The 13,989-nt window shown below is 37.7% G+C and overlaps 1 protein-coding gene across 11 annotated transcripts in view; it reads left to right on the forward strand.

Annotated features, from left to right (window-relative positions):
- Sarm (sterile alpha and armadillo motif) overlaps window positions 1-13,989 on the forward strand; it is a 428,773-nt gene that overhangs the window by 318,609 nt on the left and 96,175 nt on the right. The window contains exon 1 of one of the 11 annotated variants that reach the window (XM_081770503.1): window positions 7,087-7,173. The exons of the other annotated variants lie outside the window; for them this stretch is intronic. Within the exon in view, the coding sequence (XP_081626629.1) occupies window positions 7,102-7,173 (72 nt within the window). The 5' untranslated portion in view covers window positions 7,087-7,101. Of the gene's footprint in view, window positions 1-7,086; window positions 7,174-13,989 lie in introns of those variants that run through there. 11 annotated transcript variants of the gene reach the window in all.

Here is a 13,989-nt window from a genome sequence, read left to right on the forward strand (position 1 = left end):
AAACGGTATAGGAATGGTTGGTTAAACCAGAAAAAATATTTGAATCATTTAATAACAAGTGCGGCGTATATAAACGTCGAAACTTACAAGAAGGAAATAATATAGCATACTGAAATGATGAGTCACACATTCATTGTTATGTATTACTGTTTTTTAATCATAGCAATGATTGTAATCTATTAACATAACATGCCATATTTATTATCTTTAGGCTGAGAGGAATAAATGCTGATATAAGCAAGATAATGTTTGGTTGATTCCTGAAATTGAAGATATTAGAAATACTCAGGCAAAAAAAAAAAGTAGGGTGATCGTATTAAGCCGATTAATTATAGTTAAATGAGGAACTAAATTCTGTTGTTTCTATAACAAAAACATGGCTGTGATGGAGGTAAAGAATGTAGGTAGAGCTTATAAAGACTACAGAGACCTTGAAATCATTCAAGAGGCTGTGCATTCTCTTCACACTTGTCGCTCCTTTGCCTCACTAGTATTTAGGTCTTCCAAGTAGTGAAGGATCGTGGATTACGTGAATACTGCTGCCACCTGGCAGAGATTTCTGTGATTATTTGGAATCTTTTAAGCCCTGGACGCGTGTGTGAGAGTGTGTATGTGTATGTGTCATCCTTTAGAAACATCTAGAGAGACATGTTGTGCAATGCTACGTAACTAAAGACAGGTCAAAAGAGGCGAAACATTTATTTCCTAACACGTTAATCCAATACATTCTTATCAAAGAAATACAAATAACGCTGTAAACAATTTCGTAGGAACAAAGTATAGTGTATAAGTTGTTTCTTGGACGATTTTGATTATTTAGAAGATTTTTTTTCTAAATATAATAACTGTTAATTGCAAATTAAACTTCTAACTACCTGCTATTGTTGTAATGAATAAAAAAAAAAGTTTCGCTGGCCTAGTACATTATTTTGTGTGTTTAACAAGAATTTTAGGAATGATCCAGAAAATGGATCAAAAGATTGCGATCTTGGCCAATAATTCGTTTTGGATCAAGGGCCACAAAATTTTTGAACGGCCCCTAAATCAAGTTTAAGTATTTTCCACACAATAAGCACATCATATCATGGTAAATCTTTCATTTTGCAAGCGTCCTTTTAGCACCAAGATAATATGAGATCTGAACATGCAACCTAACGTGGAATCCGTACCACGGAAATTCTAAACTAGAAATTGTCTCAGGTTTTCTGCATAATATGTGGGGACACTATTGATCTAGCCAAAAGGTAAATGTAACGTAGGCTATATAACATATTTATAAATTCAATCATCTCACATATGCGCCATTTTAATAGTTTTTTTTTCTCTGTAAAATTATATCGTAAAAGTAAAATTGCCGTGAACTTTTTATTCAAACCATAACATTTATAGCCTACGTAATTGAAATTTTATGTATTTTTGAGGATTGTGTGTAGTAAAAGTGATCTTTATTTTCAACATATATTATGCCTATTTTTTTTAATTGATGATTTTAGGGAAAAAAATACAGTATAACTCTTTTATTTGCTCAGCTATCCGGATTTCTTCATATTTGGATTACGCCGAACTCATTAGCGCAGATGGCGGCCGCGGTGGCTCAGTGAGCCACCGTTTGCCTCTGGTGCACGGGGTCCTTGGTTCGATCCCAACTCGTGTCAAGTGAACTTTGTGGTGGACAAAGATTGTACGTGGGTTATCTCGGGATTTTCCAGTTTCCTCCCACTTCTCCATTCCACGATTATCACCGTCTCCTTTAGCCTAGCCAACATAAACGTGGGACGTAAAACTTAAAGACATCATTTCATTTTTTTTCTTTAGCCCGGATACTTGGAGTTTCAATGTGTTAAATAAGTTTCTTTCGCCACACTAATAGCTAGATATGTTAAGTGCATTTTTTGTTTTAATTCTACTGAAAGAATTAAATATAAAACTTAGTTGTGTTGTTTTATCCAGGTAGTTGTGGATAATCCAGTATTCTTAAATGAAATACAATTTACATAGTTTTTGATGTACATTTAATGCTTTACAATATCTAATATATTTAATTAATATTTTACAATAACATTTTCAAGTTTTGTGTAGAAAATTTGTACATTTCTGAACTTATGTTGAGCAGCAGATATTTAGTATGTTTGATAACAAATAAATACTAAATCAGTGGAAACGAAAGTATACTTTAAAATGAAATCGTTTTAGTTTAAAGTCCTAGGAATGTACCCTGTTAGGATAACGGGGACATGATTAAGGCAATTGAATAGTGACGGTAGAATTGGTAGAATGAAAATGTAAGAGAAAACCGAGAAATCTCACAGACACGGTTTTCTACCGAGGGGTGTGACTTCATCGAGGGAGTCGAGAGACTCATCCGAGAATCGAACCAGGGATCCCATGCATCAGTGGTAAACGCTCTACCACTGAGCCATCCTGAATGTATACTTAGTAAGAATTAAAGGAAAAGCGGCTACTTTTCTGCTACTGTTTTTAAATAAATATTTAGACCTAACAACTCTCAGGAACAGAGAGTGTACTGCCGTGTGCAACCACTGCATCTTCAGACTATTTAACACTGCTGACATATTATTCGCTCTGATCTCATGTATGAATGCCATCATTATCATATAATTCAACTCAATGACCAATATCCGTGTGAATCTCTCTATAAAGAAAGCGTTGCAAACAGAATTGCGTAATCAAATTTTGGAGTTGCGTAAGAATATTATATGACTGACAGGGGGTCTCGGGGCCAATGGTGTGGAGGTGTAATTATTTAACTAACACCAAAAAAAGTGAGCCGATAGAAAGATAATGATAATTAAAAAGAACAACAAAGAATCTGCTAATGAAAGAAGCTAATTTAAAGATTGAAGGATTAATATCTCGTTAAATTGACGTTCCTGGAAGTATTTTGTTGTTACGAAACAAAATGTCAAGAGGTGAAGGAACTCTCAGCGACAAATATGGAGACTGTTTTTGTCTGTTGAAGCAACGATCTCGCAATGCGTAACCTTGTAATGGTGCAGAGATCTTCACAACTAGTGACAATGGGATAACTCCAGGAGATAAAATTAGTACACACGAATTTCTCAGTAATTTCGAACATGTTACTTTAAAAGTGTTATAACTTTTTAACTCTCAACTTCCCACGATTATACACAGACGCTAAGAAGGGGGGGGTTGTGATAATGAGATTGAATGTAATGGTAAAGCGGCAAAAGCGGGAGAATCCCGAGAAAACCCACGCACACGGTGTTTCTCCATCACGAAGCCTACTTGGTGGGTGCTAAGATCGAACCAGGGGCCCCACGCGAAGGAGGTGAGCTTTCTCTCTCTGAGCTACGGCGGCCAACTTAAGTGTTACACCTTAACCGGTGGCCTTTGATTAGACCTCGAGTTCGACGTCAAGGCAGAATAGTTATATTACTACTACTACTATTACCCCTTGTAGGATTTTATGGTACAATTTGTACCATACGGGTGTTTCCTGGCACTTTGCGTTATAACTCTCCTATTTGAGCTTTTTCGTCCGTTTTTTTCAGCTACATACTATTACTACTATTACTACTATTGTTACTATTACTACTACTACTACTACTACTACTACTATACTACTACTACTACTACTATACTACTACTACTACTACACTACTACTACTACTACTACTACTACTACTACTACTATTAGTACTAGTACTACTACTACTACTACTAAATAAAGATAATGCGCTCCTACCACTTGTGTTTGTCTCTTACTCCGTCCTGGCTGTTTGGTTAGAATACGAACCTTTGGCACTGGAGATTCAAGTTCGATTCCAGACAGACTCGGTGCTAAAAGGAAGTTAAACTACCAACCAACCCACACTGCAACAATTATAAAGATAACCAGTTAATACTCATAAGGTGCAATTAAACATAGTAATAGCTATTTTCAAGGTATCTCATACTATAGCGGAGAAATTTAAAAATAAAATCTTTAAGTTTTACGTCCCACGGTTATGCCAGTTAGGCTAAAGGAGACGGTGATGATGAATAATGAATGAAATGGTGGAATGAAGAAAGTGGGAGGAAACGGGAGAACCCCGAGGAAACTCACGCACACAGTGTTTGTTCACCACAAAGTTCACTTGGCGGGGGCTGTGGAGAAATTTGAGTACAGGACAATGTCTTAAATTGCGCCCTACGATTCCGTAACTGTAAAAGAAAATGTAGAAATAGTAGGTTATTCAATATATTTTGAGTATGATATTTGTCCTAATAAGATTTTGATTTTAACCGTCTTTGTAAATTTTTCATTGAAAGTCCAAAGAATTTAAAGGAGTCCCACAATGTCACACAATTTTTTAATTTCCTAAATCTCAGATTCTATACGAAATCCAGTAACAATTATGTATACTGAATACAAACTTAAGTTCCACAGGTGCAGCAGATATGAAGTCTTGTCGAAGCGTGCATATCGATATGTAAAAACAATAATTTGATGCACGTAGCGTTTTATAGAATTCTTCTGGGTTCCGTCCCCGATCTCTTTACCATTAAAAAAAAAAGATCATAATGTTGTCTCTGTGAGGTTTAAATCCCATTTCAGCAAACAAGTACGAAATACGGATTGTACCGTAGTTTAACATGACATTTAATTTATGTGGTCGTCGCCAGAAATTGGATTCTGGGTACGCTGGGCACAGAACGTACGCGTACCACATTCCATTTCGTTTCAACAACTAGTGGTACCATTCACTATAGAATTAAACAAGTAGCTAATACTTTAGCCCTAGCGTTGGTTGAAGTTGGTGTCCCTTTCAGCAGTGAGGCTATATGAAATGTGGCCTTACAGCTTTAACGTGGAATCCGATACATATGAGAACGCACCGGGAACGAAACCCGGGTTTCCCGCGCCGAATGCAAAATGAAAATGAAATGAAATTTTTGAGTTTTACGTCCCACGGTTATGCCGGCTAGGCTAAAGGAGACGATGATGATGAGTAATGAATGAAATGGTGGAATGAAGAAAGTGGGAGGAAACGGGAGGACCCCGAGAAAACCCACGCACACGGTGTTTGTCCACCACAAAGTTTACTTGATGGGAGCAGGGTTTGAACCCAGGACCCCATGCACCAGAAGTGAATGCTCTACCACTGAGCCCCCGCGCCGAAGGCGAGTCACACATCATGTTTAATGATAATCTCTATATAACCCCTGTGGGAGGGGGTAAATTCACCTCATTGCCCTTGCTGACTTCATTCTAATCAATAGGTTCATTCGGAAGCATGAAAGAAAGCGCACGCAGTATTTTCTGAAAACTGGGTAATTTTTATGAAGTTTACTGTGCAACAGGCTTTCTAAGGTAGGGGTAAATTCACTCATTTATCCGTGACCAATTTTACCCTCCGCCACCCAAAATAGAGATGGTTACAAACCAAAGGAAATGAATAAGTGAATAAAGGTCTTATTGCGACAAAGTTGAATATTTCAATGAAAATTGACGGGAAAAATTATTTCCCTACTAGATGTATATGCGGGAATTTCCAGATTAGATTGAATATACCTTTTTTACTTGTCTATGTTTGACAGATTTCAATCTCAATGAATGGAAATGTTTGAGAAGCCTTAAAGTAACCAAATTACGTCAAAATCCAATGATTTTTTTTTTTTTTTTTTTTTTTTACAAAAGTTATTGAAAAAATTTGATCACATAACATAAGTGTGCGTAATTCTGACTTGGAATTATTTCCCCTTCTTTATTTTTCTTGAATTTCAACCCCAGGCTTTGTATCCAAAATTTGAAACAACAGCACAAACTACGTTTCATTAAAATCGAATAAATTTGAACATAGTTATTTAGGAGCAAACAACGGATGTTGAATCCAATGGCAGAGCTTGCTTTTACTAAACTCGGTGGCAAAAATGAAATGGAATCTTTATCCCATTTAGGCTAAAGGAGACTATGATTAAAGCAAGTGAATGAGGATGGAAAAATTGGTGGAATTAAAAAGTGGGAGGAAGCGAGAGTACCCCGAGAAAACCCACGGGCACAATGTTGTCCACCACAAACGTACTTGGCCGGGGATCGAACCAAAAACCCCAAGTACCAGAGGTTAGCGCTCTACCACTAAGCCATCATGCCTCCCTAAACTCGGTGACGTTAGAGCGTATGGAATCTATAGTTTGCCAGTTTGGGTCAGCATATCAGTTTCCATTTACTTGTTATTTTAGGTTTTCTTAACCAGTAGCGTACCCAGGAATTTATTTCGGGGGGGGGTCCAAACTAAATATGAAGCTATTTTATATTAAAATTGCTAAAATTGCCCCTAAAATTAGGCTAAATTTTTAAAAAGTCGAAATTTCGGGGGGGTCCGGACCCCCGTGTCCCCCCTTCCGTACGTCCCTGTTCTTAACAACAGCTCTCGTTGCTGCTTCTTTCAACTGGTTCGTTAGTTGCTTCAAGGAAGGTGATATTAAAGAAGGAACGTGGAAAATAAATTATTATGGAAGAAAGGGTGAAACGAGAATATGGGGAAGGGGGAGAAAACCCACGGACATGGTGTCCGCCAAAAGTTCACATGACTGGGATCAAACAAGAAATCTTAATACTAGAAGCGAAAGCGTATCGCTGAGCCTAACAGTTTTCTTTAATTTTTATTTACTTCGCTATATTAATATTGCCAACCCAACACTTTCTATTGTAACCACTAAAAAAAAAAGTCGCTCACTCTTTATCTATTCGGCAAGTGAAATTGTGAAGTTTCAAGTGGCAATCTGGTAAGGATCTAACAACTACATTTGAATATTCAAAGGGTGGAGGGAAATCATCTTTCGGTGAGATGAGGAGAAGTTGCATGAGACGAGTATCGGCATTTGTGTTTTGAGGAGGAGGAGGAGGAAATGCGGGGAGGGGAATGGCGCTATCATCGTGTTGTGGCCAGCCCCATCGCATCGCCAAGCGAACAGTCTTCCACTGCCTGTTGCGGTGCGTGGATTATTAATCTGTAGTTTTGGGAAGAAGAATCGCGTTCTATGATCATTCAGTGAAGTGGAAATATTCAATACCGTTGATCACCTTTCGTTGTTGCTATATTGTGTGTGTGTGTTTCCCAGAAGGCAGGGGATGGGATGCGGGCTCCCGGGGGAATTTCTTCACCTCATATGGATTATAAGGAAGCCCGCCAGGCTTTCTTAAAGTCGGTGAGTTTTTGACAGCTTTTACTTTTTAAAATTTGAAAAAAAAAATTCCTTTGTACAGAAGAGCGAAATATTCTTCACTAAGCTCTTCGCAGGATGTTTGTTTTTAGTGTTAAAATTCCTGAGTTCGATCTCAGTGGGACCTTTTTTTTTAATTTCAACAGATGAGAGGCGTAGTTTGGGAGTCACCTGTAAAAAGAATTATCCGCAACATTTTTTAAACGGAAAGCGGGAAGAAACGGCGAAATGAATTACACATCACCTAGTATATTCTATCTACGTTCCCAGGTTTCAGTTTCCTGTGGGGGTATTTGATTTGATTTTCAATTTTGCGTCCTTTTCAGCAGTGAGGCTATATAAGATGTGGACGTAGAGCTTAACGTGGGGTCCGAACATGAACTCCCGCAAGAATTGAACCCAGGTCTCCTACGACAATGGCGTGTACGCTAACTACTTAGCCACGAAAAAGTTCGTGGGGTATTTGGTTCATATACAAAGCAGAATAGTGATTCGAATGCCACTTCTGAGGAAAATATCGTCTCATACAGTCTGGGTTCTCGAAAGGGGCGTTGAAATACTTTTTTCTTCATAAGAATACTCATTGTACCTTTCTTTCAATGCGCTTTTGTGGTTCACCCTTTCTCTGGAGAAGTAAAGAGGTTGGATGGTCCTCATCACTCCTCTATAAGTTAAGTGCCAAAATAAACAAAGTGCAAATTCCTTACTTCTACATCAGCCCCTGGGTCATCATGGACTGTCCCGAAAGGTAGGGGAAAGCTTTATGTTTTACGTTTTCGTCAGCGATATACGTAGTTGAAGTTCGTTCCGGTGGAATTTCATTGGTTGTAGTTTGACGTCCCATTTTAGTTCCGAGGCTATTTGTGACAAGGCCTCCTGTTTCAGATATAACCCGGACCACTACTTGGATTTGTGTTCGAGACAAGTGCTCCCATCAGGAATGGAAGCCGAGACCACATATATAGAAAGCAAGCACGTTGCTTTAGGGATACGTGTGTAATTGATTTTCTGACATGTTGCGGCAAGTTTTGCCTGTGTTGCAACACAGATGATTGACTTTTTAAACTTTAAAATTGATTAAAGAAATTTTCTTGCTTTCGTATTTCTCTCTCAAGATTATTATGTGACTCAGATAAATACTCTTTAAGATTAATGATAGTTTATTTTAGTTTACATGTGGAGGGGGCTACGAAAACCATGTTGGGGGTTATGGGGGTGAACCTCCATGAAATTCTCAAATTTCCAATGGATAAAATGGTATTTTAAGTTATTTCCACAAAACTCTCAAATAGTTTTTTTTTTTGTTCCATCTGATTTATTAATAAAAAAAAATTTCTTACCTTTATTTCCGACGCAAAATAGTTAATATTAGTTCATATTCATTCCTCGAAATGTCTGTAAACAACGAACGAAGTGCATGACAAAATAATATCTGTGTATCTTAAACACAGAACAAAGGCAGTATTATTTGTTCTGAGAACCAGGTATTCGTCAATACCAAAAGCTTAAAGCAACTTTCGTTGGAGCATGAAAAAGTATTTAGGGAAAATCATATATTGAATAACTGAATACTTTGAACTGTGTTTAATCATGTACTTATCATTATAAAGAGTCAACATAATAAAGTATTAGTAGATAAGATTAAGAAAAAAAGATATCATGTGTTAAGGACGGAACCTTCATCAAACAAAACTACATTCGAAGAAATTCTTTCTCTAAGGCTTTACATAAATAAAACGTAAAAAAAAAGAAAAAAAAGAAAAAGAAACATATTGTGCTTATGTTAACAAGCTAATTAAAATGTCATCAATTAGATTTCTTTTTTGTTTTATTAATTTAGAAAACAAAGAAGAATCTGCTTAGATTTTTTTTTAACGTTTTGCGTCACTTTCAACAGCGAGGCTATATGAAACGTGGACCTACAGCTTAACGTGGGATCCGAACCACATGAGCTCGAGCTACCGCCGGGTGTCGAATCCGGGTTCTCTCCGCCAAAGGCGCGTAGATTAATCGCTTAGCCACGACGGAGCACAAGAATCTGCTTAGAAATCGTATCGCATGACAGCATTATGAATTCTTGAAATATGAAGTTCGTAAATGCACAGTGACTAAATCAGTTGAAATGAAATGAAATCTTTTTAAGTTTTACGTCCCACAATTATGCCGTCTAGGCTAAAGGAGACGGTGATGATAAGAAATGAATGAAATGGTAGAATAAAGAAAGTGGGAGGAAATGGGAGAACCTTGAGAAAACTCACGCACACGTTACTTATCTATATTGGAGCATGTTTGAACGAAATAATGTTAACAGCAATCTTTTTTTATGTATAAAGGGCTAGGAAGAAAAGCATGCTGATAGTTGTGTTTGTTTTTTAATCGGATAATTTGCCACACTGCCGAAAAAATAGTATGGAATGCTGTTTTATTATAATAAATCTATTATGTTTATTATATTTGCTATTAAAAAGATAAAATATTGAGATTTTTTCGCACATTCACACAAAACTTTTAGTATCTTTAAACTTGCACTTGTGCCATGTTTTTTTTTCCCCTAGGCCTTCATAGACATACGTATGAATAGGGCTTTTATTGTAGTTATGTATGTTCTAGCATAATTGTATAACGCCTGGAACAATTTGAACCAAACGGTTCAAAAATATGACGTAGAATCTTAAAAAAAAAAAAAAAAATGAGGGTAAGACACCCTCTTAGCATCCCTTAACAGTAAGCAACCCTTCGTAACATTAAACAGTGTTGGTTGCATATACAACAGGGGTAATGCTTTCATTGAAAGGCCTGTCGTACAGGGGGGAAAAGTGTTTAAAAACTTTCCATAAACCTGTAGCCCTTGCCGGTCATTATTATTTTAATGAGTTCTTTATTTTCAAATATTTTACACAAACATTATTCTTCCCTTGTTGAGAACGTGCATTCCAGCTAGTTGTTCATGTTTCAATAGCCTTCTGCTTGGAATTTTATTTCTGGAGATTCGCGTGACCTAGCTCTCTTCTCTTCAATGGTTATGGTGTCGGGTTGAATCCTCCGTGGGTTCAAACAATTCGTCGTTGGCTGTGGGATCAAGAGGGAAGCTGATTAAGTTCGTAGAGCATCGAACTTTGGGTAGAAAAGTCACAAATAATGTTGATGCACTGACTAGTTGCAGTCAGTGTTCGAAGTGAAAAAAAAAAAAAAAACAGGCGGTATGTTTTATTATGATTTTCACTCAACATACTGGCTATTTAAATATTGTCTTGATCACTGAAAAACCAGAGACTGTATGTACTCATTACAGAAAAACCAGAGGCTGTATGCCATACCACCGCATACCGTCTCACTTCGACCACTGGTTGCACTAATAGCAAACATGTTTCGAAACGTAAAAAATTCGGCCCGCTGCAAGTAGCTAGAATTCCAACGCTTTATATATACACAAAATTACAAGATTCTGTCTTTTTTTTCTGTCTTTATAAGTAGTTTCGTATTCAAGTGGTTAAAGTGTGCGGATGGTTCCAGGTCCAATTCCCGGTGGGGTACTTATACCGAATATAAACGAGTAGTGCTGTTTGTAACATTTGTGCTGCAAAGAGACGTTGATGCCCTTCAATCAATTCTTTTTTCTTTTTTAACTACAGCATCGACATTAACACAGCGCAATAAATGATACATACCTCTTTTCGAACAGATATTTTAATGTAATTGTATTTAGCATACAAAATTCAGCGTTGTGTCACAATTTTTTCAAACAGGATGACAACGAAACTTCAAAACTTTAGATGTTATTCTTATTACATCTGGAGAAGACGTTATAGTGGATGTTCGCGAGAGAGTGAACATCTCAATTTAACTTCGCTTCGAGCTATGCAAGAGAGGCAGAAAGTTACTATTCATTAAATCTCGCCATTCACTTTTACTAGAAATAGGGAAAGCTTTAGTTCATGAAAACCATGTTTTATTTATTTATTTATTTATTTATTTATGCAGGGGCCGCGGTGGCTCAATGTAAGAGCGTTCCTCTCTGGTGCGCAGGGTTCCTGGTTCGATCCCAATTCGCGGCAAGTGGACTTTGTGGTGGACAAACACTGCACGTAGGTTGGCTCGGGGTTCTCTTGTTTATTCCCACTTTATTCATTCCACCATCATTTTCATTTCTTATCATTACCGTCTCCTTTACCCTCGCCGGCATAACTGTGGGACGTAAAGATTTCAAAAAGATTTTTGATTTACTGTATGTGAAGATTAATATATATTTTCTTTTTGTGTTTAAATAGGTATTAATTTCAATGGTTCTTGTAAGATTGCTTAAGTCAAGCAGAGTAGACTCTGGCCAGTTTCGATGGGTAATTATTGGGTAAAATCTCATGATGTTAACAATGTGTCGTTCACCCAGCGTTGTTAGATTGGAGTTTACTGTTCCTTTTAGTTCAAAGACCATATGAGATATGGACCTACACTAACATGGAATTCAAACCAAATGAGCCCCTATCGGGAGGCCAGCGTCACGTCGTGAGAACAATAGGAAGCCATCTGCCTTTCGTAGCAGGAACGATAATACTTGTTAAAATAGAATAACTTCTATGAGGAAATAATCGAAAATGACATATTTAAAACAGAAAGGTCTCCTTTTCCAGCAAAAAATTTACATAAAGGTTTGGGGGCTTCTTTAACCTATACAGCATAATCGTAGTCTGTAAAATAAGAACTTTATTTCAATGAAGCTTTGGTAAGGGATAGAAATCTGAATCTCGTCGAACAATGTATCTTAAATGGCGTGTAATTTTGTTTTCTAATTTTCCTTCCGGGTTCATTTGTTCCTTGTCTCCATTGTTGCGGAGTGTCCATTGCGTATCGAAGTTGCCGTGTGACCTTTCACCTCCCACACACTGCCTTACCTGGCCAAGGTCAACGTGTTTGCGTTCATCCGGCCAGGTGGCGCACAGGTGTCCTCTTATACACAATGGCTGCTGGTGCTCTCTGAAGATGTTTTACCTCTTCCTTCAGTCAGCATTGTCATCAAAGTGTCTGTACAGTAAACAAATGCTCCTGGGAATGGGAATGAAATATAAGAACAGATAAAGTGGTGACCTAACTTTTGCAAGGATCATAGAACAGCAGAAAATGAAGCAACGGCTGTGTTTGCTTAGACAGGTGAAGTTTTATTTCGTTCAGCCCAATCGCAACGATTGTGGACAGCAACGAACAGCTTTCGGTTATTTTACAGAATTGTCTTATAGTAAAAGCTAAGATAACTAATTAATAACCCAGAGGTTCAATGCCGCGTTCACAAAAGCTCTCCACTGACTTCTGTCCTTAGCCAACTGGATCCAGTTTCTACTTTGTATTTCTGCGAGATCCATCTTAATGTTGTCCTCCCATCTGCACCTAGGTCTTCCTAATAGTCGTTTTCCGATTGGAATTCTACTTAAAACTTTGAAAGCGTTGCTACTTTCTTCCATTGCTACTGGCTACATGACCTGCCCACCCTGAGTCTCTTAGACTTGCTAAGCAAAGCTAAGCAATAGAGAATAATTAAAATTCTGGGAGTAGGGTATATCCATCTATTGCACACACATCTTGATAAAAGAAAGTGATGAAACTGAAATTTACTTTCGGTACCAAATTTACTTTCCAGAAGTGGAGATAGATCATCCCTTGGGCACATGCAAATCAACTCATCTTGATGAATGAAAGTAATCAGTGGTGAAATTGGACACTTGTGGTTGCATGTGTGCAATTGATGGATATATTCAACCCTGGAAACTAAATTAGATCAGTGGTTCCCAACCTTTTCTGACTGACGACGCCCACGGCATCACGACATACGTGTTTGATTCTTATTAATAATATAAATTATAATAGTGCAAGACTCAATAAAAATAGTTATCTGTGTGTAGTACTGAGCAGGCCTGTAGCGAGTCCAAAAATGTAGGTTGGCCCGGCTGAAGTTAGGGGGGGGCGATCCAATCATATTATAGTTCATCACCATATTACAGTTAATTTGCAAGCCTACCGTGAAAATTTTAAGGGGGGCAGCCAAAATTTAGGGGGTTCGCCCCCTCTAGACCCCCTGGATACGGGTCTGGTACTGAGCATTGTCGCTGCTCCTGGTGGCTTTGACTGGCACAATATGTCTCAAAATTGATTTTAATTAATTATTAAATGTTTCCACGATTTTTAAATTTTCGCGACCCACTCTATAGGCCTGCGTGACACATCAGTTGGGAGCCATTGCATTACGTATAGTGTACCAGAAGTATCCAAAAATTTTCGTACCGATCGCTTTCTTTCATCAATGTGAGTTGATTATGTACGTTGTGAGTGTGCCGTAAATGAGTATACTTCCTCCAATCCTGAAAAAATATAAGGTACCGGGTACCGGAAGTGTTTAATTTCGATACCGATCATTTTCTTTCATGAAGAAGAGTTAATTGATATATAAGTTGCGTTTGCACAATCATTGGGTATACTCCCTTCACCGGTATATTAAATTATTCCTCCTTTAAAACTTAAAAATGTCAGTACGTTCAAAAGTGTTTCTAAAAAAATCTAAAAAAAAAAAAAATATTACAACAATTTCTCAGGATACTGTTTGAGAAGTATAGTGAGTTCGCCACTGGCGCCATCTATGTGCCAAATAAAATACTTGTTACCCAATTTGCCGATGTGGATCTTAGTTCTCTGTGGTTATTTGTATTATGCGTCTGATAGGCTTGTGCAGACGGCAAGATTGCGAACTAAAGCGTGCGACACAATGGATGGCGAACGAAACGAAGAATGTGTGATAGAGGGAGGGGGTAAACAGAC

This window comes from Thermobia domestica, chromosome 9 (genome assembly GCF_964235325.1).
Source record: "Thermobia domestica chromosome 9, izTheDome1.hap1.1, whole genome shotgun sequence".
Lineage (NCBI taxonomy): Eukaryota > Metazoa > Arthropoda > Insecta > Zygentoma > Lepismatidae > Thermobia > Thermobia domestica.